This window comes from Mycotypha africana (genome assembly GCF_025528875.1).
Source record: "Mycotypha africana strain NRRL 2978 chromosome Unknown BDF20scaffold_1, whole genome shotgun sequence".
NCBI lineage: Eukaryota > Fungi > Mucoromycota > Mucoromycetes > Mucorales > Mycotyphaceae > Mycotypha > Mycotypha africana.
Window position 1 is genome coordinate 3,299,722 of NW_026515725.1, and position 25,637 is coordinate 3,325,358.

At 36.8% G+C, this 25,637-nt stretch overlaps 13 protein-coding genes across 13 annotated transcripts; 3 read left to right on the forward strand and 10 right to left on the reverse strand.

The window, feature by feature from the left end:
• Positions 1 to 64: 64 nt before the first annotated feature.
• On the reverse strand, positions 65 to 1,361 carry BDF20DRAFT_812772 (Alpha/Beta hydrolase protein; the record flags this gene model as incomplete). Its single annotated transcript, XM_053076823.1, has 5 exons — positions 65 to 147; positions 208 to 560; positions 638 to 783; positions 964 to 1,174; positions 1,249 to 1,361. 5 exons carry the CDS (start codon positions 1,359 to 1,361, stop codon positions 65 to 67), a joined length of 906 nt encoding a protein of 301 aa, XP_052941253.1.
• A 1,965-nt stretch (positions 1,362 to 3,326) lies between these two features.
• BDF20DRAFT_847680 (uncharacterized protein) lies at positions 3,327 to 6,278 on the forward strand. The gene is made up of 7 exons (XM_053079815.1): positions 3,327 to 3,818; positions 3,894 to 3,977; positions 4,054 to 4,147; positions 4,215 to 4,549; positions 4,613 to 5,195; positions 5,268 to 5,575; positions 5,650 to 6,278. Exons 1-7 carry the CDS (start codon positions 3,560 to 3,562, stop codon positions 5,811 to 5,813), a joined length of 1,827 nt encoding a protein of 608 aa, XP_052941254.1. The 5' UTR covers positions 3,327 to 3,559; the 3' UTR covers positions 5,814 to 6,278.
• BDF20DRAFT_812255 (NO signaling/Golgi transport ligand-binding domain-containing protein) lies at positions 5,862 to 6,562 on the reverse strand (the record flags this gene model as incomplete). Its single annotated transcript, XM_053076762.1, has 4 exons — positions 5,862 to 5,972; positions 6,047 to 6,171; positions 6,256 to 6,440; positions 6,510 to 6,562. The coding sequence occupies 4 exons, from the start codon at positions 6,560 to 6,562 to the stop codon at positions 5,862 to 5,864; spliced, it is 474 nt and encodes a 157-aa protein (XP_052941255.1).
• Positions 6,563 to 8,006: 1,444 nt separating this feature from the next.
• Positions 8,007 to 9,347, forward strand: BDF20DRAFT_909696 (peroxisomal membrane anchor protein conserved region-domain-containing protein; the record flags this gene model as incomplete). The annotated part of the gene is made up of 3 exons (XM_053083620.1): positions 8,007 to 8,468; positions 8,542 to 8,760; positions 8,862 to 9,347. The coding sequence occupies 3 exons, from the start codon at positions 8,007 to 8,009 to the stop codon at positions 9,345 to 9,347; spliced, it is 1,167 nt and encodes a 388-aa protein (XP_052941256.1).
• Positions 9,348 to 9,388: 41 nt separating this feature from the next.
• BDF20DRAFT_847693 (putative methionyl-tRNA synthetase) lies at positions 9,389 to 10,334 on the reverse strand. Its single transcript, XM_053079816.1, has 2 exons — positions 9,841 to 10,334; positions 9,389 to 9,759 (listed from the first exon to the last, which is right to left on the reverse strand). The coding sequence occupies exons 1-2, from the start codon at positions 9,901 to 9,903 to the stop codon at positions 9,424 to 9,426; spliced, it is 399 nt and encodes a 132-aa protein (XP_052941257.1). The 5' UTR covers positions 9,904 to 10,334; the 3' UTR covers positions 9,389 to 9,423.
• On the reverse strand, positions 9,791 to 10,334 carry BDF20DRAFT_80671 (uncharacterized protein). Its single transcript, XM_053076531.1, has one exon. It carries the CDS (start codon positions 10,247 to 10,249, stop codon positions 9,956 to 9,958), a length of 294 nt encoding a protein of 97 aa, XP_052941258.1. The 5' UTR covers positions 10,250 to 10,334; the 3' UTR covers positions 9,791 to 9,955.
• Positions 10,335 to 10,566: 232 nt separating this feature from the next.
• Positions 10,567 to 12,164, reverse strand: BDF20DRAFT_80643 (phosphatidylethanolamine-binding protein). The gene is made up of 5 exons (XM_053076521.1): positions 12,016 to 12,164; positions 11,385 to 11,915; positions 11,236 to 11,314; positions 11,102 to 11,153; positions 10,567 to 11,028 (listed from the first exon to the last, which is right to left on the reverse strand). Exons 1-5 carry the CDS (start codon positions 12,073 to 12,075, stop codon positions 10,668 to 10,670), a joined length of 1,083 nt encoding a protein of 360 aa, XP_052941259.1. The 5' UTR covers positions 12,076 to 12,164; the 3' UTR covers positions 10,567 to 10,667.
• Positions 12,165 to 12,382: 218 nt separating this feature from the next.
• Positions 12,383 to 14,900, reverse strand: BDF20DRAFT_847701 (uncharacterized protein). Its single transcript, XM_053079817.1, has 3 exons — positions 14,522 to 14,900; positions 13,243 to 14,278; positions 12,383 to 13,156 (listed from the first exon to the last, which is right to left on the reverse strand). Exons 1-3 carry the CDS (start codon positions 14,651 to 14,653, stop codon positions 12,594 to 12,596), a joined length of 1,731 nt encoding a protein of 576 aa, XP_052941260.1. The 5' UTR covers positions 14,654 to 14,900; the 3' UTR covers positions 12,383 to 12,593.
• Positions 14,901 to 17,395: 2,495 nt separating this feature from the next.
• Positions 17,396 to 17,988, reverse strand: BDF20DRAFT_847705 (uncharacterized protein). Its single transcript, XM_053079818.1, has one exon. The coding sequence runs from the start codon at positions 17,940 to 17,942 to the stop codon at positions 17,733 to 17,735; it is 210 nt and encodes a 69-aa protein (XP_052941261.1). The 5' UTR covers positions 17,943 to 17,988; the 3' UTR covers positions 17,396 to 17,732.
• Positions 17,989 to 18,596: 608 nt separating this feature from the next.
• BDF20DRAFT_847710 (uncharacterized protein) lies at positions 18,597 to 19,727 on the reverse strand. Its single transcript, XM_053079819.1, has 4 exons — positions 19,620 to 19,727; positions 19,459 to 19,552; positions 19,334 to 19,390; positions 18,597 to 19,250 (listed from the first exon to the last, which is right to left on the reverse strand). Exons 1-4 carry the CDS (start codon positions 19,622 to 19,624, stop codon positions 19,017 to 19,019), a joined length of 390 nt encoding a protein of 129 aa, XP_052941262.1. The 5' UTR covers positions 19,625 to 19,727; the 3' UTR covers positions 18,597 to 19,016.
• Positions 19,728 to 21,169, reverse strand: BDF20DRAFT_847712 (uncharacterized protein). The gene is made up of 5 exons (XM_053079820.1): positions 21,114 to 21,169; positions 20,943 to 21,043; positions 20,492 to 20,827; positions 20,006 to 20,411; positions 19,728 to 19,926 (listed from the first exon to the last, which is right to left on the reverse strand). Exons 2-4 carry the CDS (start codon positions 21,000 to 21,002, stop codon positions 20,148 to 20,150), a joined length of 660 nt encoding a protein of 219 aa, XP_052941263.1. The 5' UTR covers positions 21,003 to 21,043; positions 21,114 to 21,169; the 3' UTR covers positions 19,728 to 19,926; positions 20,006 to 20,147.
• Positions 21,170 to 21,594: 425 nt separating this feature from the next.
• Positions 21,595 to 22,890, reverse strand: BDF20DRAFT_81228 (succinate dehydrogenase cytochrome b560 subunit). The gene is made up of 5 exons (XM_053076765.1): positions 22,591 to 22,890; positions 22,452 to 22,503; positions 22,200 to 22,372; positions 21,943 to 22,115; positions 21,595 to 21,865 (listed from the first exon to the last, which is right to left on the reverse strand). Exons 1-5 carry the CDS (start codon positions 22,628 to 22,630, stop codon positions 21,761 to 21,763), a joined length of 543 nt encoding a protein of 180 aa, XP_052941264.1. The 5' UTR covers positions 22,631 to 22,890; the 3' UTR covers positions 21,595 to 21,760.
• Positions 22,891 to 23,150: 260 nt separating this feature from the next.
• On the forward strand, positions 23,151 to 25,181 carry BDF20DRAFT_831996 (S-adenosyl-L-methionine-dependent methyltransferase; the record flags this gene model as incomplete). Its single annotated transcript, XM_053078498.1, has 6 exons — positions 23,151 to 23,572; positions 23,637 to 23,774; positions 23,844 to 24,048; positions 24,124 to 24,220; positions 24,296 to 24,775; positions 24,844 to 25,181. The coding sequence occupies 6 exons, from the start codon at positions 23,151 to 23,153 to the stop codon at positions 25,179 to 25,181; spliced, it is 1,680 nt and encodes a 559-aa protein (XP_052941265.1).
• Positions 25,182 to 25,637: the final 456 nt, after the last annotated feature.

Consider the following 25,637-nt stretch of genomic DNA (forward strand, 5'->3'; position numbering starts at 1 on the left):
AAAAGTGCCATATTATAGAAGATACTTGCCATTGGCTATAATCACAATGTCATCAGTTCAGTTGTTAGGAGCCGTCTACGAATTCTTTAATATCTCTCAAAAGCAATTTTTGCTCTGGACGTTCTGTAAATAAGTTCCGCATTAAAGCTGCTGACATGGTTGATCAGTAGTTCAAATGTAACACTGACGGAAAATTCAAAAATTTACCTAAAACAGGTTCACTATGACCCATACGCTTGTAGAGTCTCATTCTTACGTCGACCTGCTCGCGATCTTTTGAAGAAAACAGCGTACCCAACATATTAAACATTCGAGTCGATTGTTCCATGCCGACAGTACTATCTTTTTGACCGTGAAGTAACAGAATCCTTGGCATCATATGTAGTAAATCTGCAGCATTTGTAAATAGATTCTGGTTCTCTTGAACCATGTACAGAGGTGAATTTGCAATGTATCCTTCGCGGTTGGAACCCATAGCTCGTGCCATAGCAGAGAGTTTCTCGATACCGCGAGAAGTTTCATGATCAAAATGGGCTGCTATATCGTATACACCTGAGAATCTGTATCAGCGTATAATAATCGTTACATAGCTTGTCAGTTGATGTTAGTGTGGATAAATGAACCGTGTTAAGCTTACAGTAAGAGGCCTTCGACAAGAGGCAAGAAATTTTGCGAAATGTTTGCGCTTTTACTTGTTGTATGTGGTGCTTTTTCATAAATAATACGGCTGATGAGGTCTCGTAATATTACGGAAGCAGCCAAGTGAGCACCTGCACTATGCCCCTGTTTGTTTGCGAATATTTAGATCATCAACAGACGATATACATGTACTCTTGATTCTTACATTGGCTGATACAGTACCAGTAAAAATATCTGCTCAGGGTCGCCATTAATTTCTTTAGCATGCTCATAAGTCCATATAACTGTGTCACGAACATCTTTATACATCTGTTCTACTTTTACTTCAGGATATTTGCGATAATCAGGCAGAACAATAACGTAGCCCATTTCACGAAGCGTATTGGCAAGTGTCGAATAAATGAGCTTGGAGCCTGAGCCCCATCCGCCACCATAAATAAAGATAATGATAGGCGGAGCTGTTGACTTATTCTTGGAAATTTTGTTAGGATGATATACATCTAATTTACTATGCTCGTTGTAAGGTATGTCAAGACTTTCAACGGAATGATGGAATCAGAGTCAATTTAAGGCGCTGAAAGTAAAAAAGGCACTGCATAAATTACGCACCTGACGAATTGCTTGAAACTTTTTGGGCTATATTGCCAATAACGCCAATGTAGATAGGATACAATCAACGGTATGTATCCAAGCCATTCAAGCGCATGACTTAGTAATACCATGTCGATCTTTAATATGGTAGACGGATCATACGGTAGTTCGAATTTTGGATTGTCTGTGCGTGCATGTACGTAAAACATATACCACGCAAAAAGATACAGGGCGACTACAGTAATGATCTATTTCAGTTGAAGAAGGTCCAAGATTTGATTGTAGATTACTGCTGTTTTACCTATAAAGGCAATAATAAAGGGCAATGAAAATATTCCAATCAATGGCAAAATCGGCAGAAGGAGCAACGAAATCGACATCAACAAGGTGTTTGATTTTAGCCACGCCATGATATGCTTGATTTTGTTGTAAACGCTTAGAAACGAAGGGAAGAAAAAGAAAATGTAAAATCTGAAATTATTGGATTACTCCATTTTGAAAGTCTAAAACCCAGTAACCCAATAGTGTTTAACGTGAGACTAAAAAAGGTCATTGCCTTACTACGTTTTTACTTCCAACATGTAAGAGAATTTAACAATTGAACCTCGTTTATTTGTATAAAAGACTGTATTAACTGAGGAAGAAGGTCTATCATAATGAAGGAACAAAATGACTTACGTTATAGGTTATTACGGAATAAAAATAAGAACTTGCCCAACAATGGGTTAATCAAAAGACATTGTTGCAAATAGTGACCAACAGTACAAGCAGCAATCAACGTGTGATAGTAATAGCAATGTATTCTTTGTACTGTTGACTTAGAAGCTAGCGAATGATTATTGTTATTCACCGTCGACAATGTTAATGTGTATTTTGGTAGTTTTAACCTGTGGATGATAATAAACTCATCCTCCCCCTGAATCGTTTAAATTCGCTAATGTTGAAAACGCCGTAACAACATATCTGATCTTAATAAGTTGCTGCTACTTCTGAAAGGATGTACATTATTATCATCTAACAATGAATTGTTCAAAATGTAATTGCTTCCTCCTTTCGTCCTACTCTTCCGATTTATTCTACTTTTTAAGAACACATTCGACGAATTACGTAAAAGCTTATTTGTTGCTTTCAAATCTTATAAAAAGCATCTAAAAAGGTTGAGGAGAAAACAGAAGCAGTAAGAAGGAATTAACTATTTTCTAACACACTCTATTTGTTAAATGCTGATATTAAGAGGGCTCATAAGGGCCAATACTTGTATCACTGGTACATCAATGGTAGCAGATAGCTAAAAATCGTCATGTATTTCGTTTTCTTAATTCATCATATTTTCTTGATACTTTTACAGCTTAGAAAAAAAAAAAAAAAAAAAAAAAAAAGAGAAAATCAGAAACTGAAATATATAATATTGAGACAGATGAAGCGACAGAACCAACAGAAATAGACGGCTTAAAAGAATATAGCCAATGGCAATAAATATTCCAAAGCAAGGTATACATGTGGAAAGCAGATTTATCTAGAAAGGAACCACAGAACAATAAGACGCTGAAAAAGGATGGTAAAAAAAACTGAACGTCAGGTGAACATTTGCTTGAAAATTTCTTGAAAGCAATAATAGTAAGAAGGATAGGGAATCCTTTAATAATTTTGCTAACAGAATTGACTTTAAGTGCCATACAACGACTGTGACAAGATACTTGTAAAAGGGTGCTTCCTAAAGTCAAAGACGTTCACTGATAGCTGTTGTAAACATGATGAATTTGCAGCTCGAAGGCAACTTCTTCAATTATTTTCTATACTTGTTCAGCCCTTTTATGATCCAATCAATTAAATCATCAGTAACGCTAATGACATAAACATAAGCTGGATCAAAATATTGACGCAATATTGTGGCAAGGATGCTCAATAATTTTGCTTAAGAATTAAAGCCTACGTGCAGAGGAAATGGTCGTTCGGTCATTTTTCATTGAGGCCAACGTAAAGAACATGCTGCCAAATCTTCAGAAGCAACGACTTAAAGATAGCTACGCGTTCTGAAATGCTGAAAGTTTGATCAATTTTTTCTATTCTTTTGAAAGTCTTCTACTTAAGTTTTAGTTTGAGCATATTCACTAAATTTTATTGTTTATTCTCTACCCATATTTTTATCTACTTTAAAAGTACAGTAAGATAGTGAAGCATCGATAGGTTTTATGTAAAAGATGGTGGAGTGGTGGAGTTCAAATTTTGAATCACCACGACTGTCATGCGAGGAAGGCATAAAATGCATTTCGCCTCGCAAGTAATCGTTTCTTCTTTCATTCTCGCTTAATCGCAACAGCTTCCGACAATGTTCAAAAAGCCTTTAGCTAATTTGAAAACATTCAGTCCTTTACGTTCCTCCGATCGCCGAAGATTTCAAACTGAGGCATATGAAGCTTATCCTCTCGTCAAGGAGATATGTACTGCCGAGGGCGGTTCACCTTTGATGCCTGACGATCTAAGATCGGCTAAGTTTATATCTCATAGCGGAACGTCAGGCAAAATATACATGTCTGGGAAGCAAGTTCTATTCATATCATTAGAAAAATTACCACCCATTCCAACAGGTTAGCTTTGCATCTCACCACCGCTTACAGTGACATATAAACCACTCTTTGTAACCAAAAATTTTCAACTGTTAGTGTATACTTTATGGCAATACCCGTCAATGTTACCGAAACTCTATACTTGGGATCCTGTTATTAATAAGCTGATGGAGGGTGCAGGTAGTATATTCGAATACTTTTTGTCAGGTAATGTTTTACCTAGTTCTCATTCGAGGTTTGTCCTTTTTCTTTGCAGATTTGATGATTCCCGGTTTAGTACCTGGGCCGGACGGTACCCTTCCGCAGTTAGAAACTGGTGACTTAGTAGCCATTACCATCAAGGGTTACGCGTAAGTTGGTAGAGTCTTTCAAAAGTCCACTAATTAAAACAGTCTCTCATCAATATTAACCATATAGATATCCACTTGCTGTTGGTACAATGGCTCTACCAACCTCAGATATCAAACCTCGTTCAGGGATGAAGGGCAAAGCGGTGCATATTATTCATGTGTATGAAGACTATTTATGGGCTATGGGTGATAAATCTGCACCACCAGAATTAAAAAAAGTAGAAGACGATGGCACTGATGGAGAAGGAGAAGAAGAACAAGAAGATATCAGTAACAACGATAATAACACCGAAAACAGCGAGCTTATAAACTCTGAGGTTGCAATTGCATCAACAGAATCAACAGAAATAGCACAGTCTGCAACGAAGGAACAGGATACGAAAGCTGAATTAAAGACAAATGGTAAGATCCCATTATAATAATCACTGTTCTGAATTCAGCTTAATAAAATAATTTGCTCCTTAGAAATTGACGAGTGGCTCAAAAAATCACTCTACCATGCATTAGTGCATAAAATCAAGGCAGATAGCCATTCCAATATATTACCATTATCAGGTTCCTCACTCTACTCAAGCTATATTATGCCATGCCGACCATTAGAGTTTGTTAATGAAGTGGATATCAAAAAATCTAGCTGGAAGAAGTTGCAAAAGTTTCTGAAAACGATGGAAAAAGCAGGCTTGCTAAAAACGAAAGAGCAGCGAGGAGAAACGATGATTACGTCTATCAACTATTCTCATCCAAGCTTACAAAATTTGCAGCCATATCGAACTATGGAAGCAGCGACTACAGCAGCATCACAATCATCTTCAAAAGAAAACCGTAATGACATTGAAAACACCAGTAAAAGCACTGCGCACCAAAAAGATTCACAGCAACCTGAACAAGCCGAGATCCAGGAGTTATACAAACCATTGGGTGAACATTTAACAAAGTTTTTCGAGGAAGCTAAATACGACGCGGGCCAAATGTATACGATTCCTGAGGTTCGTCAGGTTTTGACCGACTATATCAAAATCAACAATTTGGCAGATTCCCAAAACCAAAAGTAAGTATTTATCTTATTAGCCGCTTTATCCTAAGCTATATTCAATCTAAAAGCATATGACCACATTTTTAGGATGATCAACATCAATCCCACATTATGTGATATAGTTTTATCCAAGCAAGAATATCATTCTGTCCAAAAACTAGCCAGGGATCAGTTATTAAATAGACTATGCTCGAAGATGCAACACTTTCATACAATTAAATTGCCAGGAAAAGAACCCATTCTTCGTAAAGGATCTCCAAAGCCTATAGAAATTACTCAAGAAATCAGACAAGGCAGAAAGACAATTACGAAGGTTACTGGTATGGAAGCGTTCGACTTGGATGTTGATGAACTCTCTAAAGAATTGACCCGCCTATGTGCTAGTAGCGCAACATGTAGGTCCTATGTACATTTTATTATAACCGTTTTAAAAGCACAAATATTAACAAATATATGCTGTATCCTTCAGATAACCCTATCGCTGGCGTTAGCCCTAAGAACCCTTTGATGGAGTTGATGGTACAAGGCCCTCAAATAAAACTTATCACTAAATTGATGATCAACAAGGGCGTCCCCAAGAAATTTATTGATACCTTTGATAGGACAACAAAGAAAGGCGGAAAGGCAAAGTAGTAAACTAATCAGGTGTTCAGTTGGTATATTGCAGAGTAATCTTCCTGCTCATTTCAGAAATTCCTCTCTTTCCAACACCTCTTTATCCAGTTTGATCAGGATTGTCGTTCGTTGTGGAAATCCATCAATGGGCACAGTATGTGCAGTAACTCGGGCAGGCTAATTAATTGCACAAGTACGATTTCTCTTCAGAAACATTCGCTTAAAATCAATTCAAAAAAAATAAAGCTTACAAATTGACATCCATCCAGAACAGCTTCCACAATGCCAGCAACAAAGGCATTACAGTTGAGCTGTGAAAGTTCTTTTGGCACTGATATATATCTTGTCAATAGCGGGTCGTTATCGGATATCATGTCTATTGCGTAAATAAAAAAAAAATGGTTATCAAGTGTTTTGAATTTCACTTTTGGGTAGACATTATAGGATATTATTCTTTTACATTCATCTTCATTTTCAGTGCTTTTTTCAAGTGAATCTGCTGATTTGTTGAATAATGCTTTCCAAACTGTACTGTGAATAAAATAGAGAACATTGATGACTTTTATTTCTCGTTTTGCTGATTTCTCTCTCCAAGCTAACAATTCAAGTAAACGATAACCAACACGATATCCAAATTCATTGAGCCTTCAGGAGTAAAGTTTCCGTCTTTAGTCCACATAAGAATAATAAACAAAGGTTGATGAATATCCTTACTTTCTTTCCAAATCTTGAATACCGTTAACTCTCTTCTGTGCATATTGTAACATTTCAGAAAACAAAAATGTCATTCCACTTAAGCTAACCTATTTGAAAGTACAATAAGAACAGGTACACTTTGATGATGCACTTTTCTTCATTGCTAAACTGTAGTGGAGTGCACTATACTTCCGCTCCTTTGCTTCTATTCAAATTCTTCTCTAAAATGCTTTTGGCACGCGCTAACCGTTGATCGCTATAAACGGATGACTGTGTAGAAGGGCGTGTTGGTAGTTCACTCATTTGCAACGTTGTCAGTGATGCTCTTGGGATGTCAGATAAAAAGGTGTGAAAAAGGACACCACAAGAGAAAATGCGCCTCTGCTGAGTAGCGGAAATTTATTTCATGCGTGCTGACAAGTTGCAATACAGTTGCTGTAAAATCAGTGAACAACGTCTTATTTTCAAGCGAGCCTAACTACGGTTATTTTTGCAGCAAAGTTCAGACGATTATCGGCCTTTTGAAATAGGTTAAGATTGTAAATTCTGGCACAGCAGAGAAGGAAATTACATTATGAGAATGTCCTAGATGTTAACTGCTGTTGAGCCATTAATGTAACTGAGGAAATACGACCATAATAACAAGCAACATCAAAGTGTGCACCAGAATACTGACCTTATACTGAGGTTGTTCTATATTTAATTCGAGGTAACAATTTGGGACAGTATGGGTGCATGTTGATTAAGATGGAAAGGCATAAGGTACAACGCTGAACATATTCAAATGCGTTGTTGACTCAACTAAAACAAAAGTCTTCCGAATCCAATATAAACAAAACGTCAATGAAAAATGAAACATTGAAAATGGTTCACTGTTCTATTCATCACACAATCCACTCATGCTGTAACGGCAACTAAATTCAAATTCAATAATTGGTCTGCATTCTTCCATGCAAAAGCTAGCCTTAAATTGTTTGATCGACCATCATTTTATGAGCTTCTTTATAAATTAGGATAAGGTTTATTCAAATCTTGGCTAGTCTCACAGCCAACCATTTATCGCTTTGGGTTAAATTTTCCAATGAGCAAAACTTTCAAGATAGACTTGGGATCATCATCAATAGCTTGCTAATGTTAATTTGTTTATATTTTGGCTATCAACTTCCAGTGAAACGGAACAACCGTCTCATAAGTGTTTGAGCGAAGAAGATATTTTCAACTGATGCCGTTAATACTTGTCAAACCGCTTTAACAAACCGGCATATTAAAAAAGATGAACGTTTACGTTTATGGAACCTTTATTGTGGCAAAGGAATTCACAATAAAAAGGCAACCGAGATTGTTACGTTTGAAAGGTAAGTTCTCCTTGATTGGCTGAAGATTGAATTTGAAGTATTGAATTTGATTGGTATAAAAGATCTTTATAACTGTACTTGGTTGTGATACTTTTTGCTTAATGAGTCAGCATGTGAAATTCTGTCCCTCTTGCTTTCTGTTTCGTTTCGTGATTGAACAATGTCAAATTCTTCATCGTCTTCTTTAGTAAAAAATCTCATAAATGAACTTTCAAATACATCTCCTTCGACAACAACGATAAACGAAACACCAGCGTCTACAACTGTAGAAAAACAAGCACCGGCTCTTGAAGATAATAATTCAACTTCAACGAAATCCAACCCGTCTACAGCTGCTACTTCACCCATACCACAGACCTCATCGAATACAAACACCAACAGTACTATTTCTACTGCTGAGGCCAATGCTAATACCGATAATAATTCCAATACCGCACCCCTCCGAGAAGACATGATTAAACAAGCTGTTTCTTTCCTTTCTTCACTTAAAGTGCGTTCTGCTGATAAGGACAAGAAAATTGCATTTTTACGCAATAAGGGTTTGACCCAGGCTGAAATTGATGAATCGTTTAAGAGAGTAGACAGTGGTAACACTGTACCCAGCACTTCGAATTTGGAAAATGTAAGTATTCAAAATTGAGATAGTTATGGTAGATGCAGCTTTTGATATATATTCTGTAATTGATGGTGTATAGATGGCTACACCAACCACTACGACTACAGCTGTTTCTTCTCAACAACAACGACCTCCATTGCCACCTGTGTTACCGCCGAGAGCTTATACGCAGCCCCAAATTGTATATTACCCTTTACCTTCGCCACCACCTGTACCAACAGAGAGAGTGTTTGCGTTAGCAATGATGATGGGTATGGGTGCTGTTGGAGCAACAGCAGGCATTATTGGTTTATTAAAGGTAAAGAAGAGATACATTTTTAGAGTTTGAAAGGATGGGGATCCTTTTTTTTTCGTTCTGCTAAAAGCTTTATCTTTATATGCAATATCTACTTTTTATAGCAATTCATTGGTCCTATCTTTAACCGTATTGCAGATTATCAGCGTACAAGATATGTTCAACGAAGAGAAATGGCTGATAAACTATTAGACCTTTTAACAGCTTTCAACACTGAAAACGATGATTTGGATGCACTCATTGACCAAGGAGAGGAAAAGACAGTATCTGATGCTTTAATCAAGAGTCAAACAGAATTACCTATCAAATTGGATACACTACGTACAACTTTAAAAGATCGTATCACTGCTCTGTTCAACGAAAAACAAAAACCTTACAACGCTCTTATTGCAAACATTGACAGTTTTAAGGATACATTAGCGACACATACGTCAGGCGTAGACTTATCTTCCTCCAACACTTACAGCTATACACCTTACTACATGCGTCATAATTCCAATATGGATTCACCTGCTTTATCTGGTTTGAAGAGTGATATTCGTAGTTTGAAAGCTGTATTACTAAACAGACGGAACTTTCCAACTGTATAATAATGATATGATTACATCAAATCTTCTATTTATTTCAGGCTTACAAGAATAAACACTTATTCTCTTCATTTGCTTTTTATGAGATCTGACCGTCTTTGATTTCACATATGATCGGCCCTTTTTCTGTCATTAACTTTATGTTCTTGTAAGTGGCAATGCCCTGTTCATTTGTCTTTAGAAAGGGAGCCACACTTTCAAATACTTTCTGCTTAGGCCTTAAAACAGGGTCCACTTCACCTTGCCACTCCACCCCTTCTAAGGCAAGTCTCTCACCAACTTTGGTGCCCTCAGGTGGAGAAAGCAGTCGAACCACCTTACCATCTTTGGATGATGTAGCCAGTAGCATACCTTGTGATAGTACACCCCGAAATCGGCTTGGCTTCAGATTACTCACAACAACTACTAGCTTGTTCTACATAAGACGAAACCACAAAGGTTATTATTATCACATCGTCTGCTATTTAGCCTTTGATGTATATCTTTATTCCCTTACTAGTAATGATTCTTTTTGCATGAAAGGTGCAAGGCCGCTGACAATAGTACGTGGATTTGGCATATTTTCTGTAGATTCAGAATTCAAATCGACTGAAATAACGAAATAAAGGGTGTTATAACACTGCTTTACTCTTCATACATTGTGCTATGCCATAGATTTGCTCATAAAGCTGACCTTGTTCGATAAATAAATGTTTTGCTTCGGGATGGTCTTTGATATCCACGATTTTTCCTACCCTTAAATCAACCCTATGAATAGGGTCGTCTGGTACGATATCCGTCGTAGTAGTAACAGCAGCAGAAGTGTTTGTATGATTCCATCTTCGAAGTGGTTGTAATATGCTAGAAGCTTGTTGTCGTTTGGAAATGAGAGCTTGTTTCCTTAAAATGGGTGAAATGATCAACATGCCGACTTCAGCCTAAATGGGTTAACGATGAATAAGAGAAAAAGAGGTTTACCAAATCTGACAGGGGCGTGAATAAATGTAAAAAGAAAAGCCAGTAATATTACATAGTGTCCTGACAGTTCTGCAGTATTCCGGAAAGTAGAGTTAAGACTGAGTGTTTGGCCGCATTGTAAGCTGAGAACTACAACCACCAAATATGCTTAGTCACATCATAGGCAGTTTGAATAAAAGTATGTAAATATGGATTTTTCAAGAGCGATATAGGGCTTGTCTAATACTTAATACTAATGCTATCTTCACGCCAGAAGAGACCGCTACTTGACGGGATAAAGCTCTACCAGACGTAGGTATAATACACATAATTTTATTCTTCATTTACAATTTTATGTATACATAGTGGTCAAGACTAGTATTGCTTTTATGAGTAATATACAGCTCGTTTAATGATAGGTTGAACTCTAGGGGGTTTGCCATAAACAGGCTCGTGTTCTTTAAGAATATCTTTATAAATTGTTGGCACATGTTCATCCCACACCTCGCGGAAGAAACTGACACCAGTTGGTTTTAATCCATGTTGATCAGCTATATTTTTGACGTTCATACGATTTCTACTTTCTACTTTGAGTTCCACTCTGTCCTTGCCTTCGTTCGGTTGTTCGTAAGCAATAACAGTATATCGATGATATTTAGTGCCCTTTTCAGGATGAGGTGGAATATAATCGAGGACGATATCACCTTCTTTAACGATAGGTGAAGTAGCTGATAGACTGACATTCGATCTGGTAATTTAAAAAAAAGAACAATTTTTAGCTTTTCTTCCTCTATAGATCAATAGCCATCTTTTGTACATACATTAACCAATGACAACGTTGTTGATATGTTTTATTTTCAACATCAGGCGAATCTAGAGTGAAAAGTATCTAGTTTTAGTTTACGGTATTTACTTGGACAAAAAAAGCATACTTAGCAACATTATTGTTACTTACCTGGGTCAATCATCATCAAAGTATATAATCTAGGTTCATCGTGGAAGTTCACCACTTCGATTTCAGGTAGCTTAACACTCTATAAACGTTCATAATATTTCTATAAATGACCATAATTTGAATGGATTTAATCGGTCTTTACAACTTACTTCTTCAGATTTGATGAAAATGCCAGGCTCTATTGTACCTTGTTCAGGTAGTTTGATATTTACTTGAACAGTTGGATTCATATCTGTATTCAAAAGGTCAGGTATAACATTCATTTGAGTAATACGCTGCATTAGTATAGCTTTAGGTTGTTTCTCGAATTCTTTTTGTCGCATATAACGATACACAGGCTTTGACATGTCAACTACATTTTTGTTTATTGTTTCGTTAAGACAATCACTAACAGTACAGTTGGATTTTGTCCTTAACTTACTATTTCGAAGTTTGAAATTTCTTTGAACCTCTGGTTCGTTGAGTTCTGACTTCACTTCCAAATCATACTTTAGAGCATTGAGTGCTTTTAATTGAGCTGGTGTGGCACTTTTCGCAATACGGGCGATCTCCTTCTCCACACGGTTCAACATTTGAAGACGTTCCTTTTTATCTACTTGGATTAAATTAATAGCTTCCTCGTAAGCTAGACGTGCTGCAGCTGTTGCTGATGCTGTGGAAGAAGAGGCCTGACGTGTAACCTACAATTTCAACCATACCGATTGACAAGGGTGGATTTCAGCATGAATATGAAATACAACATAATGAGTGAAACAACCATATCGACAAATCTGCACTTACATTCCATCGAGCAGTACAACGAACCCTTAGAAGAGATTGCTTGACCAGGGTTGACATCATTATTATGCACACTTATCAAGAGGGGGGTAGGAACAAACAAAAATAAAATCAAAAAACCCCTAATATAGCAGATAAAGTCCGTGAGTTGCGGGTTTCTTCAGTTTCTTTTTGTGGGGAGGGCCTGGCTGAATTCGTTGAACTCAAGAAACCGTGACTTTTGAGTAGCGTGCTGAAAGAAAATGGGGTGCTCACTTTCACAAAAAAAAAAAAAAACCAGGTACGCAAAATGTCTATGGCAGATCAGAAATGAGTTATCCTGTTCAATGAAGATGGCCACAACATTAAATGACAATAATAACAAAAAAAAAGGCTTTAAAATTATTATTTGTTTCAAGCGTACATTCATTCTATATATATATATATATATATAAAAGTAAAATAAAATAAAATAGAGAGACATTGAAAGTTATTAAGTGAATGACTGTATTTAAAGCTCGTAAAAACCGAAAAAGTTTGCTTTGATAAGTAGTAAATAATGATATTGAAAAGGATGTTTTTTAGTTAGAGATAAGTTAATATTACAAGAAGAATTGAGTATATTGTCTGCTTTCCACATGAACTTCCATTTCCATCAATTTATATTCATTCAACTCTTGCTTGAGTTTCAAAGCAAGAGCTGGTGTCAGTTTTTGACAAGTAGCATTATTATCACAGCGACGGTCGTACTCAGAAGCATGGAAAGTTTCATGAACTGTAATTGTAGGGTCGAAGCGTATCTTTCTAATTAATCTCTTTTGTTCTTCTTCATTGATAGGCGTTTGAACGATTGCCAGTGAGCTGGTAGAGGAATTAGCAGTGGGCCTCAATCTGGGTGAGCTATTGTGCAATCCAAATCCATAATGGAAGCCTACATTGGGCTTAGTGATGGCATTAGTAGAGTCTTCATTGTTATGATGATTATCAACCTTTGATGAAGAGCTTGTAGAGGGTGTAGGTGAAGGTAAACCAGGATCAGGTAATTGAATGAATGTACGAGCAGTATTAGTGGCGGTAGCATGCCTTGTGGAAATAGATGATCGTGTTGAAATTGCAGAATTGGGCGACTCGGGAGCAACACTAGAGGTTGAGGAGGACGTTCGAACTAATTATAGCAAAAGCAAATCAAGAAATATGTCAGAATAAAATAAAAAGATCTTCATCACTGGTTTATCTATTTTCAATGTTTACCTTTTAACACCCCTTTTCGTGCTGTTGTATCTACGCGAAGCTGAGTATTGCCTGAACTAACAGTATCACCATGGAGAGTCTTTTTTTTGTCCTTTTTTACGAGATGACGCAGATCGCCTGTTGAATGTTTTCTTGTCGCTGTTGTATTCTTTTTGTTGATGTTCGATGTCGCTGAAGAAGTAGAATTATCTTCTGCTACCTCAGATACTGTTGACATTGTGGTTGAGGACGTTGTAGAGGTAGAAGCTATGGAGTTTCTGGAAAATAAAGCTGATAGTGAAGCGATAGATCTACGTCTAAAAGAGCTCTTTGTTGATGATGTCGTCTCTATTGAAGATGTTGAAGAACGAGCTACACTGGCGATGGATGAAACCACGGAGGAATTGGACCCGTTTCTTTTTTTCAATGTATTCAGATCATGTGAGGCTATGGTTGACTTCATGTTGTTCATACTAAAAACTTTTCGAAGCTTTTTAGAAAGCGATAGTTTTGAGCTGGTAGACATTTCCGAAGTGATTGAAGCAGCAGAACTAGAGATAATAGATTCACTAATGGAAGGACGACGGTCCCTCTGCAATTGCTGCTGTAAGGTATTCATGGTTGTGATGGAACGACGCCTATTGCTATTTACGGATTGACTGGCGGAAGTAGTAGACGATCCAGAGGAGGAGGGAGCTTGTTTCATTTTTGGACGTGCAGTAGTAGTAGAAATGAATGATGTAGTAGGTGATGATGATGCGGATGTTGACGATAAATTGCTTGTTTTCGGCAGAGCAGACGTTGAAGAGGACTTCTTGGGAGATTGATGTTTGGATGGTAAATGATGGTTCAGTGATGTATTACTACTGACGGTGTTATTACTTGATACTCGTTGACGAACCCTGTTTGAACGCTGGTGCTGCTGTTGTGCCGGTAGTGTTTGTTTTACAGGATAGGCTGGCTGGGGGTAGTAATAGAAATTACCTGTGTTGTAAAAAGCTTGTTGCTGTTGTAACTGCTGTAATTGCTGCTGTTGCTGCTGCCAAATATCTTGTGTCTAACATGTTATTACAATATAAAAAAAGAAATTAACAAATTTGGACTTCAAAACCAATGGTAAAATTGTGCATGAAGAAATTATTTATAAATAAACTGAATAACCAAAAATAGGCCATTGTGTAACTTGTTGATCCCCTTTTTCTTTCAAAGGCGCCAAAACAACAGTGTATTATGGAAGTAAAGCCATTGAAAAGGAGAGAAGACGAGTAAGAAAATAAAAAAAAGGAGATGTATACTTTACCTGGTCAAATCTTAAAGAGTTGGATAGATAGCTAGCCAAAACGATATCTTCATCTTCTTGATCTTTTGTGGTCTGTTGCTGTCGTTGTTGTTGTAATAAAACAGGATTAGAATGCTGGATTGTGGTTGCCATTGTTCTTTATAATTGATATAGAATAAGGTATATTTTGTAATTGGTTTCAAAGTAGGATAAAAACAGAAAGAAAAGATGTACAGAAGGGAAAGGAGGAAAGATTAAAATTAAAATAATGATATTCTCGTTGGTATATATATACAGATAAGCTTAATAGTAGTAATAGCAATCGTAAAGGTATTGAGAGGCAGACGTTAAGTAGAGATCCACCACAATAAAATTGAGAAAAATGATAAAATGTAAAAGTAAAGAAAAGAGAAAGCGGAATCGAAAGGATTAAGGGCTCCTTTTCTCATCTGCAAATAAAAAAAAAAAAGGGTTTCCTCTGCTGTCGATTCGAAGAATAGCAGTTGCACAAAAGGAAGACAACGTACTCACTTACAGAAAAAGATGAGCACTCCGCTTGAACTCTAATACTACTGCAACCTTTTGATCTGCTACTAATAAGTTTAGCAAGCATCTAAAACTTGTTCATGCCGTCATCACCTTCATACTATTCAGACAAGACACGTTACTCATCGCCCCTTTTTTTACCTATCTGCTTTTCTATCTCTTATTTGTTGCTAGAGTAGACTCTATATTACCATAACACAAGAAAACTATTTGTTAAAGTAAGGTTATAGTTCTTAGACAAAAATTACTTTCTTGCATGTGCCAGCATGGTAGAATAAGAAATAAAATAAACAATAAGCCTCGAATACATGGAGCTATTTAATACAATTGCATTTGCATGCATCAAGTAATATTAAAATAAAACTATTTCTTACCCAATGAAAAGTTAGTAATAAACTTGTATGAATACGCAAGAACTATTTGAAGGAAGTCCTTCTACTACTACTTTACGAATAGTTGAGTTTGCAATTGCAATTGCAATAAAGTCGCTCAACATACAGCTTTTTGTTCAGCTTGACCATATATACCTCTGCCTTTGGTCCATGTAAAAATGGTTCGAGAAATCCTTTACTCAATTTGTTCTATGGCTTCCTTTTGCTTCTATCATACAATACTTGCAGAATTTCTTTATTTTTACTATCTCAATGAGAATTCTCAGCAGATGTTTTTTGGAGGTAGGACAAGCTGTCATGGGACATTTGTAAGACATTGAGATAATGAATAAGTATTATGTACAACTCTTGACTTCTTGTATGATGCGGCAAATCTTCAGACACAGGGCTGGCAATAGACGCTGTGTAGTAAAAAGATCGTCCTTCAAAGTAGATGAAAGCTGTCTATAGAAAAAGATAATTACATTGAACCTGCAATCGTTCAAAGGCGGTCGCTGAAAATCAATCCATAGGGACACAACTGCATACTGAATAGACTAACAAGGACTACTACTACATGAAACCTTTCAATTTTAATGCTATTCTATGGATTTTCGGCTGAAGTTTAACCTTTTTTTTTTCAACTTGCAGCCTGTAACCCATTCAATGCTTGATGAGACGGCGGATCGGCCATAATAGTGATAACAGTACAAACACCTTTTGCAATTCTTCAATTGGGTTGGATCTCTTTTATTTGTGGTTTTCGTCGTTGAGGAATTTCTGATTACAGTTTTTCAATAATTAGTACTGTAGCGCTGACTGTCTTTAGAGCACACCTGGAAATGACGAGCGTAATTTGTTCAATCAGTTGGCAGTTTCGAGCTGGTTGCGTTTTAGAGAGATGTATGACTCTTTCACAATATTATATACAAATTATCGTTAAGTATCGTGTGCTACTCGTAACGAGTGCTTTCCTTATGTTGAATTGATACACTACCCTTGAGCTATGACAACCAAAATCTGCTCGTCCTGGTAGTAATGTTCTATCATTTATCTTTTAAAGGCAACACAAGCATATATGCAGAGGCGGCACTATCATGTATTTCAATTTCTTCAACAAAACCTAGGAAATTCTGAAGGCAGAATTTTCTGTGTCAATATTTGGTTTAGATGAAAGAGAATCTTTGCCAAATGAGCTTATGGACAGTTTTAACAAATGGATCAGCTTTTAGAGCTTGGCGGCGAGATGTATGTAAAATATAGTGCACATATTTGTACTTTTATCGATACCGTTACATCAAGGGAAAGAAGCAATCAGGCAACCTATTAAAAGAACAGAATAAGTGCTATATCCGATAGCAGTGTTCCATTTTTCATTGACAATTATTTGTCAACTTGTAAATCCAGCTATTTCGATGCATCAATCGATATTTACTTGAAGTTTCAAATCGTCTCCTTCTCATTATCGATTCAAAGTTTCTATATATTCCTACTTTGCTCTTCATTGTTTTCAAGATTGACATATTATAACTATGTCGATTAGGTCGCATAGTACCTGATATTTAAAACTGTACCGCTTTCACATAGGAATTTTCTGATTTGACTTCATTCCTGATATCAGTCACAAACAGAGTAAAGTAACAACGCAATTCTTGCATCTATGTAGTTGATTAGACTTTATTGTCCGAGCAAATTGAAAACTTGGAAGATCTCCGTTGCTTTACACTAAAAATATACATGGCTGGCTATAAGTTACTATACGCCACGTTAATTTTCGCCGATTGTCCCTTTTTTAATAACACAAAGTTCAATTTGTTATGCTAAAAGGATCGGACAAGCTAGCAACTTATGTTACAACTTGCCAACCAAGATTGAGTGTTCAACAAGTATCTAAAGGTGATAAGGCTTTCACATTGCCGGGAGACTTGTCCTAGCAGAGTAGATCTATACATCGTTGAGCGAAGAAGCACAATGTTTCCCAAGAATTTATGTTAGTCAGAGCTATATTAATTACTAGCCAACTGATAGGGTATACTTTGTATCAAATAAAGAATAGGCGCATCACGCTTAATGATCCAAACAGGTAAACAGATAAGATACTCAAATGCACGGAGGAATTTCAGTCACTAAATTCAGCACACACATATGTTTTATTCAAGAAATGCTTTATTCAAAAGAAAGCTTGCTAGTTGAATAGAATTTTATTTACAGTATAGAAACAACTTTATGAAAATATTTACAAAAAAAATCGAGAGTAGATTATTACAGAAGAAGATAGATTTGTAACGCGACTTTTTAAGCGCGACTTTTTAAGCTTAGTAGTCATCATCACGATTGTTCTGATCAGTGTTACCAGAAGCCTTGCCGCCTTTACGACCTGCTTCTTTGGCACGTTGGCTACCTTTTTCGAAAGAGCCGGAAGAGGCTTTACCTCCCTGGGAAGCGATTTCACGTTGTTTATCAGGATCCATAGAAGCGAAACCTTGGTTTCCAGTATTAGGGTTAGAGTTAGGATTCTTAGGCATGTTGATTGAAAATTAAATAACGATTTGGCAAGTTATTTGACTGTCGTGCAGAAAAGAGAAGTTATGGAAATCACAGGAGAGGTATTTATATACAAAAAAAAAAGAAAAGATGCTGTCCGTTTCCAATCCTCATTGTTATGTCATTTTTTGATAATGTTGATGGAATCCCACATATTATCTTTTGCACATTCTGAAATACTAGCAGTAAGCCAAGTGTGACAAAAATGAAACCCCTAACTAAGAGGGGAATGTATTGTCTGCTTGCGACAAATCTGATTGCAGAGGGGCATTAGCGCGATTCCGAACTGCATACCGCAAACGGCACGATTTGTTATTTAAACACAGAAATGCCAGTCTCGCTTTTAATAATGCGGCAATTTTGATTGCTCCGTCTTCATACAGATGAGCTTGAAAACACATATTATACTAAACACCATAAAAACGATCTCTGCGCGTCTACGCTCTGGACAAGTTCGTGTGAGGATACATTTGAGGTTTCACATGCACCATATACGATGCACATTAAAAATTTTGACAATAATAATGAATGAATCAAGTCCCACAGACCCTCGCCAACTGGTGAAAGCTCAACAGTAAAACGTCGAGACCCCAATAGCCAGATACTTCGGACATTACACGTTTCATTCAGTTTTTGGCGATACTTTGAGAATTTGGAGAAAGATTTCCATCTACATCTCAGTAAACCGAACTTTTCTCAACACACGAAAACTCACTTACGAGTGAATAAATATACGAAGGTACTATTTTACATTCAAGATGGAGTAACGTCTTAAGATAATAGTGTATTGCTAGGCGTGTAGTATGTTATTACATCCAATAATAATGCTCAATACGTTTGGTCTATCTATCGATTATTGAACAACCGACCGATGACAAACTCATACCTTTGGTTCTAGTGAATCAGAAACTTCAAATCAATTACTATAAAGTGTTATTTTTTCAAGTATTTGAAAGTTGGAATTGTATGTTTCTTTCAAGCTTTTATATCTACATGGTTTTTATGAATTTACTCTTATGATAAAGTATGATATATTGTTCAAGAGTTTTGGACATTCAAACATTTGGGTTTGTCGTAATATCATTATGAGCTTCTGCATTATTGTTATCAGAATTGCTGGGTCCGAAAAAGCTTTTGGCAATTGGTGCTCCAAAATAAATGATGAAAAAAACACATATCGCCATTGTGACATAAAAACAAAGCTGTCGTTGATGACGCTTGGATATCATTCTATTCATTCTGCCAAAGGAGTTACGAAGCCGATGATTCAAACCACTAAATGAATCATGCTTTCATGTTTTACAAAGATAATGTGGTAAGTTCAATTATTTTAGCTCGTTAAAAATCGAAGAGTTGAGGGAGCGCTACTTACTGACTCGTCTAGTAATCTATCTTGATCCGAAACATCCTGATGAATGTCAATTGTAATCTATTATGTTGTACGAAAAAGTGAATGAACATACAAGCTAAGCATCACAACCAATCGTGTTGACGTACATTCTTAATGGCTGAAATTTTGGAACTGAGATCGTTTAATCGCACATCGTTTTGTTGTTCGAACACATAGCCACTACCCTTAGACGCAGACGAACTATTAAACGAACGGGAAAAATGAATATTTTAAAAATTCAATGCTGGATCAGAAATCAATTAGTCACCTCATAGTAGTCTACCGTTTATTAAGGAACAATTAATACACAGTGAGTAGAGTTAAGCAATCGAAAAAGAAGAGCCACACAGACAAAAACCAAATGCATAATAGATTTTAGCTGAAGACCAATTGGTGCCAATCAAAAAAGGTTGCTTTTTTATACAGCCATTTTTCCTTGATGAAACGGAAAAAGCGTGTACATGCAAGCATCAGTCAGAAGACGAAGTTGTTGAACAAGTCACTGACCATAATTGAGCAATAGTACAAAGAGCATTTGGTGGCTCATATGAATATATTTTGGCTGTCGACATTTTCTTTTTTAATATGGAGAAAGTAAGTAAAACTGAATGTGAAGGTGAGGGTCTCAATAAACATGAGATTGATTTTCCTTACCGGCTTATTCTCCTTCTTAATCGATTGATACATAGCTAATGTTAGATAGGTTGAGAACATATTCTCGGTCATCTGTGGGGAGTTGTTTTGTTTCTCTAAACTATCAATGTCCTCCGTTTTGTCCTCTTCGTCGCTATCTGTGCTACTGACAGAATCGACCATGCTTTGCGATGGACACATTATCTCTACATTCTTCCGGATAACCTGTTTGAGGTGAAACGGTATTGGAATGAGCATAATTAGAGCCGTTGAGCAGCTTAAAAACTCTGTCACCTACCTTAAGTTTTTGCAACATAGATTCGCTGAACTCATGGTTACTGACGGACATTGTCGATTTCGACGTGATATAAATTTTTTGCAGAGATTGAGCGATATGAGGTAGATAAGCTGAGGTTTGGGACAATTTCTTTTACAAAAGAAGGCAGAAAGAAAAAATGAGTGAGTGCGACTTAAGTTGTATATATATGACCCATGTTTGATGTTCACCTTGGCATAAAAACTACTGAAAATCAGCGGATACATGTAGAATGTCTTTTTGAGGAGTATTAAATTCAGTGCATATTCCATATACTCAGATATTGTATCAACATGGAACTTTCGTTTCCAATTTGTTACAAACTCCTTCGATTGACCGTTACTGCCAAAGTCAAAGACAATTTCGAGCTTGTTCAGTACAGCGTGAGGAGCTTGTCTATCCAAAATGTATGAGAGAGGAGTTGTAACAAAGGCCTTCCCAATTTTAAAAATACTGGTTTGTTGCAGGTGTTGCTCAACATCGGAACTGTTTTTTTCTACTAAAGAGAAACCGCAATTTTCCATCAACTGTTGCAGTAGAAACAAATGTCCTTCGTCAGCAGACCATACAAGAATTTTACTGATATAGCAATGAACTGCAAAAAAAAAAGGAATCCAAAAAAAAGGATGTCTTTAAACTAACCTTTGCTAGGTTATCCGTGATCCAATCAGGATATTCTAGTATGTTGTTTAAGCCATTCATCAAGAAAACACAAGTTATACTCAACGTACTGTTTTGATTAAGTACAGTGTCCAGTTTATCCAATTCAGATTGTCGAAAATTTTTCTCTTGTTGTCCTAAATCCCATTGTAGTAGCTGGTAGGAAATATGCTGGTTACACGTAATGCTGCAAGTGAAGGGCAAAACTGAAGAGAGAGGTATCAACTCCATACTTTTGCTTTCAGGAACATTAGCGAACACTTGTTTTACACTCGTTCTTTGTTTTCTATATAAGTTATTGCTACTTTGCGTATCCGCACTATTTAAAGAAAGAGAACCTTCAAAATTTGCCACAGAAGGCAATTGAGACGAAACATATGTACTGGCCATAAACGTTGTCGAGAATGAGGAGCTATTGCTACTGTTATTGCTGCTGTATAGCGAGAAAGGTAGTTGCGAATTCTGGTGTATTAAGGACGAATCACTGTTACTATTGCTGCTATTACTGCTGGTGGTTGTAGTAGTTGCTGTGATATCGTCACCATTATATGCCCTTGCACGCTTTTTGGACGGGAGCATTTTTAGTGAAAATAACAAAAAGTAAGGAAGAGAGAAAAGAAACAAAAAAGCAAACTTTGATTGTGTTCTTTCTGTGCGGAAACCCTGTTGAATTGGCAACACAATCTTTTTACGTTTGTTATGAAGGTATAATAGCCAAATTTTGTCTCTGTATTTATTGATAAAATATTAAGTATACTATTCACGTAGAAAGGTAAAATGCAACAAATGATATATCGTGTCTACATAGCAGCAAGGGCTATAGTTCCAACAGCGGTTGCACCCAAAACAGCATAACCACTTCTATACACATCCTTGATATCCAACATCTTTGTGGCATCCCAGACCTTCAATTGACAAATGATGAGATATTACTACTACGTGATTGATTCCATACTGACAAACTAATATAATGAGAACTTACCAAGTGTCTAATACCATTGAGACAATGGAAAACGAAAGGGAAGCCAACAATAGTCTTTGCGGCGAATTTGGCAGCAAAAGGTGCAGCAGCTACTGACGAAATGATGCTAGCGGTGTCAATGGTAACACCAAATGCAGGTGCAGCAACGTAGGCCATAGCGCTTAAGTAAAATACTATAGAAAATAAGCCAAACGATAAGTGTCTCCATTACTTTCGATTTTTAACCTAGAAACAAATCATATATATATATACTGTACATCCACCAAGGGCAGCACCAGTCACTCTGTGCGCTCCGGACATATACCAAGTAAGTTGTGGTTGATAGATTTGCAAATGTGGTGAAACTGGTCTACGCTTACGTTGCTCACGTAAGAGCTCGGATTCTGCAGCGGCACATTGTTCGTCTCTTCTTGGTGTAGCGTTAAAATGTCTACAATACATAAAAGGATTGTCTTTTCTGATTAACACGACGTTATAATGGAAGACTTGACTAATATTTGAAAAGTTACCTCACACCGTAGGAGTGTACAGTAGCAATAGAGTTCCTAAAAGCAACAGGGTCTGAACTTCGTTTAATTTCAAGGCCTCTTTTGTCTTTCTTGAATAGTGGAAAGAGTGGTAATGAGGAGAGATGAGCATATAACTTACTTTGAGCAACTGTTCGTAAGATTGAGCGAGTAGCCAACATTAGGATTAAAAGAAAAAGAGTATCGTCAGAGTGGGGTGTACAGAAGAAAAAGGATTAAATGCAATTATTCAGAATAAAAAAGAAAAAGGTGTAAGAAAAAGGAAAGTTTATCGATAAGAATAAATTAAAATGCGGGGGAGAAGATTATGGACACACAAAGAAAATGGAAAACCTTTCCATCCAATGTGACATCGACACCCGCTGTGAGAATCGCGGGATAGAAGGAGTTGGTCTCTTTCTAAAAGGAGAAAACTTTTAACCGGAGAGCAATAAAAAGACCCCGCAAATACGATGTTGCTGTTTGTGGAGGATCCGTGCTTAACACGCTGTAGGACGGTTCCTTTAGTTCACAATAATCGTAATTGGTAGAGAAAATTTTATAAGACAACAACATGTTGAAGCCTAAGCAAGTGAATTGTAAAAAGATACTTGCTCTGTTACACTCAAGAAAAGTTGGCCAACAGTCCTCATTGTCCCCTTACCCATCATATTTTGTCTAGTTTTGCAATGGAAGAAAGTGATGACCCCGGCTACAACAACACGACTGTACGCAACGTTGGATAGCAAAGCATTTGTTTACCAAGTGAAAGTGAACAATCTTCCGCAAGGTCATTTGAGAGAGATAATCGACTTTTTTAAAGATAAGAGTTTCAGAAGGTTCCATAAAGATCTCAATGCTACAAGCGCATATGTCAATTGTGATAGCGAGCAAGCTGCTAAACTCGTTATGCAAGAATTGGAAGGTATAAAGTTTCAAAACAAATGGACTTTATCAACAGAATACACAAAGCTATCCCAAAGTGAATTTCGCAAAGCGTATCTTCAAAAGTCAAAGAAGGATAAGAACAGTACACGGAAAGTGCAACAGAACCGTTACCAAACTGTTATAAATAAAATTGATCCCAAAATACGTATAGCTCAAAGTATTGCTCCAATGCATCAGTAAGTGTTCAAAAATTGCTATCGTTAGATATTGAGATTATCAACGCACTTTTTGCTATATTAGGCGGCCCTACTCAAAACAGTTAGAGCGCAAGGAGAGATTTGGTCAAAAATATTTAACGCAACTGATCAAGAGTATAAGTGTTTTAAGGCCAGGATTGGATGAGAAGGGAAGAGCACAAATAGCTTGGGTTAATGAACCGTAAGTCATCCATTTTTTAGTTCCACAAAGGGTCAGCGATAGCTTGATTTATTTACTTTCGTAATATAGTTGTCCTTTTCTTGGCATTAGCCCGTCACCATTACTGGCAGAGTACAAAACGGACTGCACGTTCACAATTGGTAGAGATTTACAAGACAACGTTTCGGTAGGATTTTTGTTGGGCCCTGACAAAAACGGTGAATTTGGTGTGATTCAACCTGATAAGTGTCCGGATATAACCAAGAAGGCAAAAGAAATAGCAGACGTTTTAAAGGTAGGATAAGTTTAAATTGCAGCCATATTTAAGAAGCAGCAAATTCAGTAATCAACTCGCTTACCAATGCCATAGACTTATATAAAAGAATCGAAATATGACGTCTATGATCCGATAAAGAAAAAAGGTCTTTGGCATTCGGTAGCTGTAAGAACGCAGTCTACCGGTGATGGTAACTATTTGTTAAAATCATTATGCATTTGTAGCAATTTTAGCGTTTCTAGGCTGCTTACCGTGGTTTGTTTAGTGATGATTTCTGTAAACATGTACGCTAATCAGCTTACTCAAGAGGAGTTAGCAGAAGAAAAACAAAAATTACAATCTTACTGGGAGAAATGGGAACGTGATGATAAGAACGCAGCAATGACACTTTTATTACAAACGGTACAGAAAGACGACACAGAGAATATATTTTCAGGTTTTAAAATACAGTCAACAGACATCCTGAGGGGCAAGGGATACGTCTATGAAGAAATACAGAAGCAGAAATTCCGTATCTCTGCAAATACAACTGATGACTTTTTGGGCAATATTTATGTTGTGGAGACTATTCTTAACAATATAAAAGAATGGTGCGGACGAAGCGTGCGGCCTACTGCACTACTAAATTTTGGATGTGGAGTGGGAATAATCAGTAACCTATTAGCAAAGTCGATGGATGAAGTGTTTGGTGTAGACGAATCAACTGAAGCTCTAAAAGATGCAGTTGTGAATGCAAAAATCAACAGTAAAGTTCTTTTAAAACTATGAGAAGGTGATAAATATCGACGAAGCTGACCGGAACTTAATTATTAGACGTACACAATGTGACATACTGTGTTGGCGAAATAGAAAATAAGTTGCGTTCACTCAACTTGGAGGAAAAGGATATTATTGCTGTTATAAAGGCTTCACAGGAGGGAATGGATAATTCTCTCATAGCAGCTTTACGCTCAGCAGATCGACTTCAAAAGATCATTTACTTGAGCTTCGATCCCAAGAAGCACATGGATGACTTCAAAAGTTTATGCCGGCCTTTAAGTAGCAAGTTCCTAGGGAAGCCATTCAAACCCTCAAAGGCAATGATTATAGATTCATTCCCTCAAAAAACTCAACTCCTATTTATGATCGAATTTGAACGTGCTGTGGAATGAAAAAAGTAACCTACGATAGTACTGTACTTAGTCTTCAACATTTTCATCACTCACATGTAATTTCAAGCGGAACTTCTGAAATAACTTGTGCCTGAGTTGAGTTAGACTTCGATTGGTAAAAAAGAAAGTTCATCACGTTCATAACGACCTCCCGACAATAGTGTCAACTTATCAGCGAAACTCATTCTGTGCATTCACATATCAGGCAAGGTTGTTCGCTATGCTTCATCAAATGTTGTGAAAACCACGTCATCGCCATTATAAATAAAAAGAGAACTGAGCCTTTTATCGAAACTTTGATGCCTTTGTGCAATATTCCTTTTTTTTTTTTCAAGTGTTCCCTTCTATTTTTTTTCTCAATTTGTTTTTCTTCCGTTTTTTTTTTTTTTTTTTTTTTTTTTGAGAGGCTAGCATTTTAGTAACAAACCGATAAAGTGCTCAGCAAAACAGCTTATT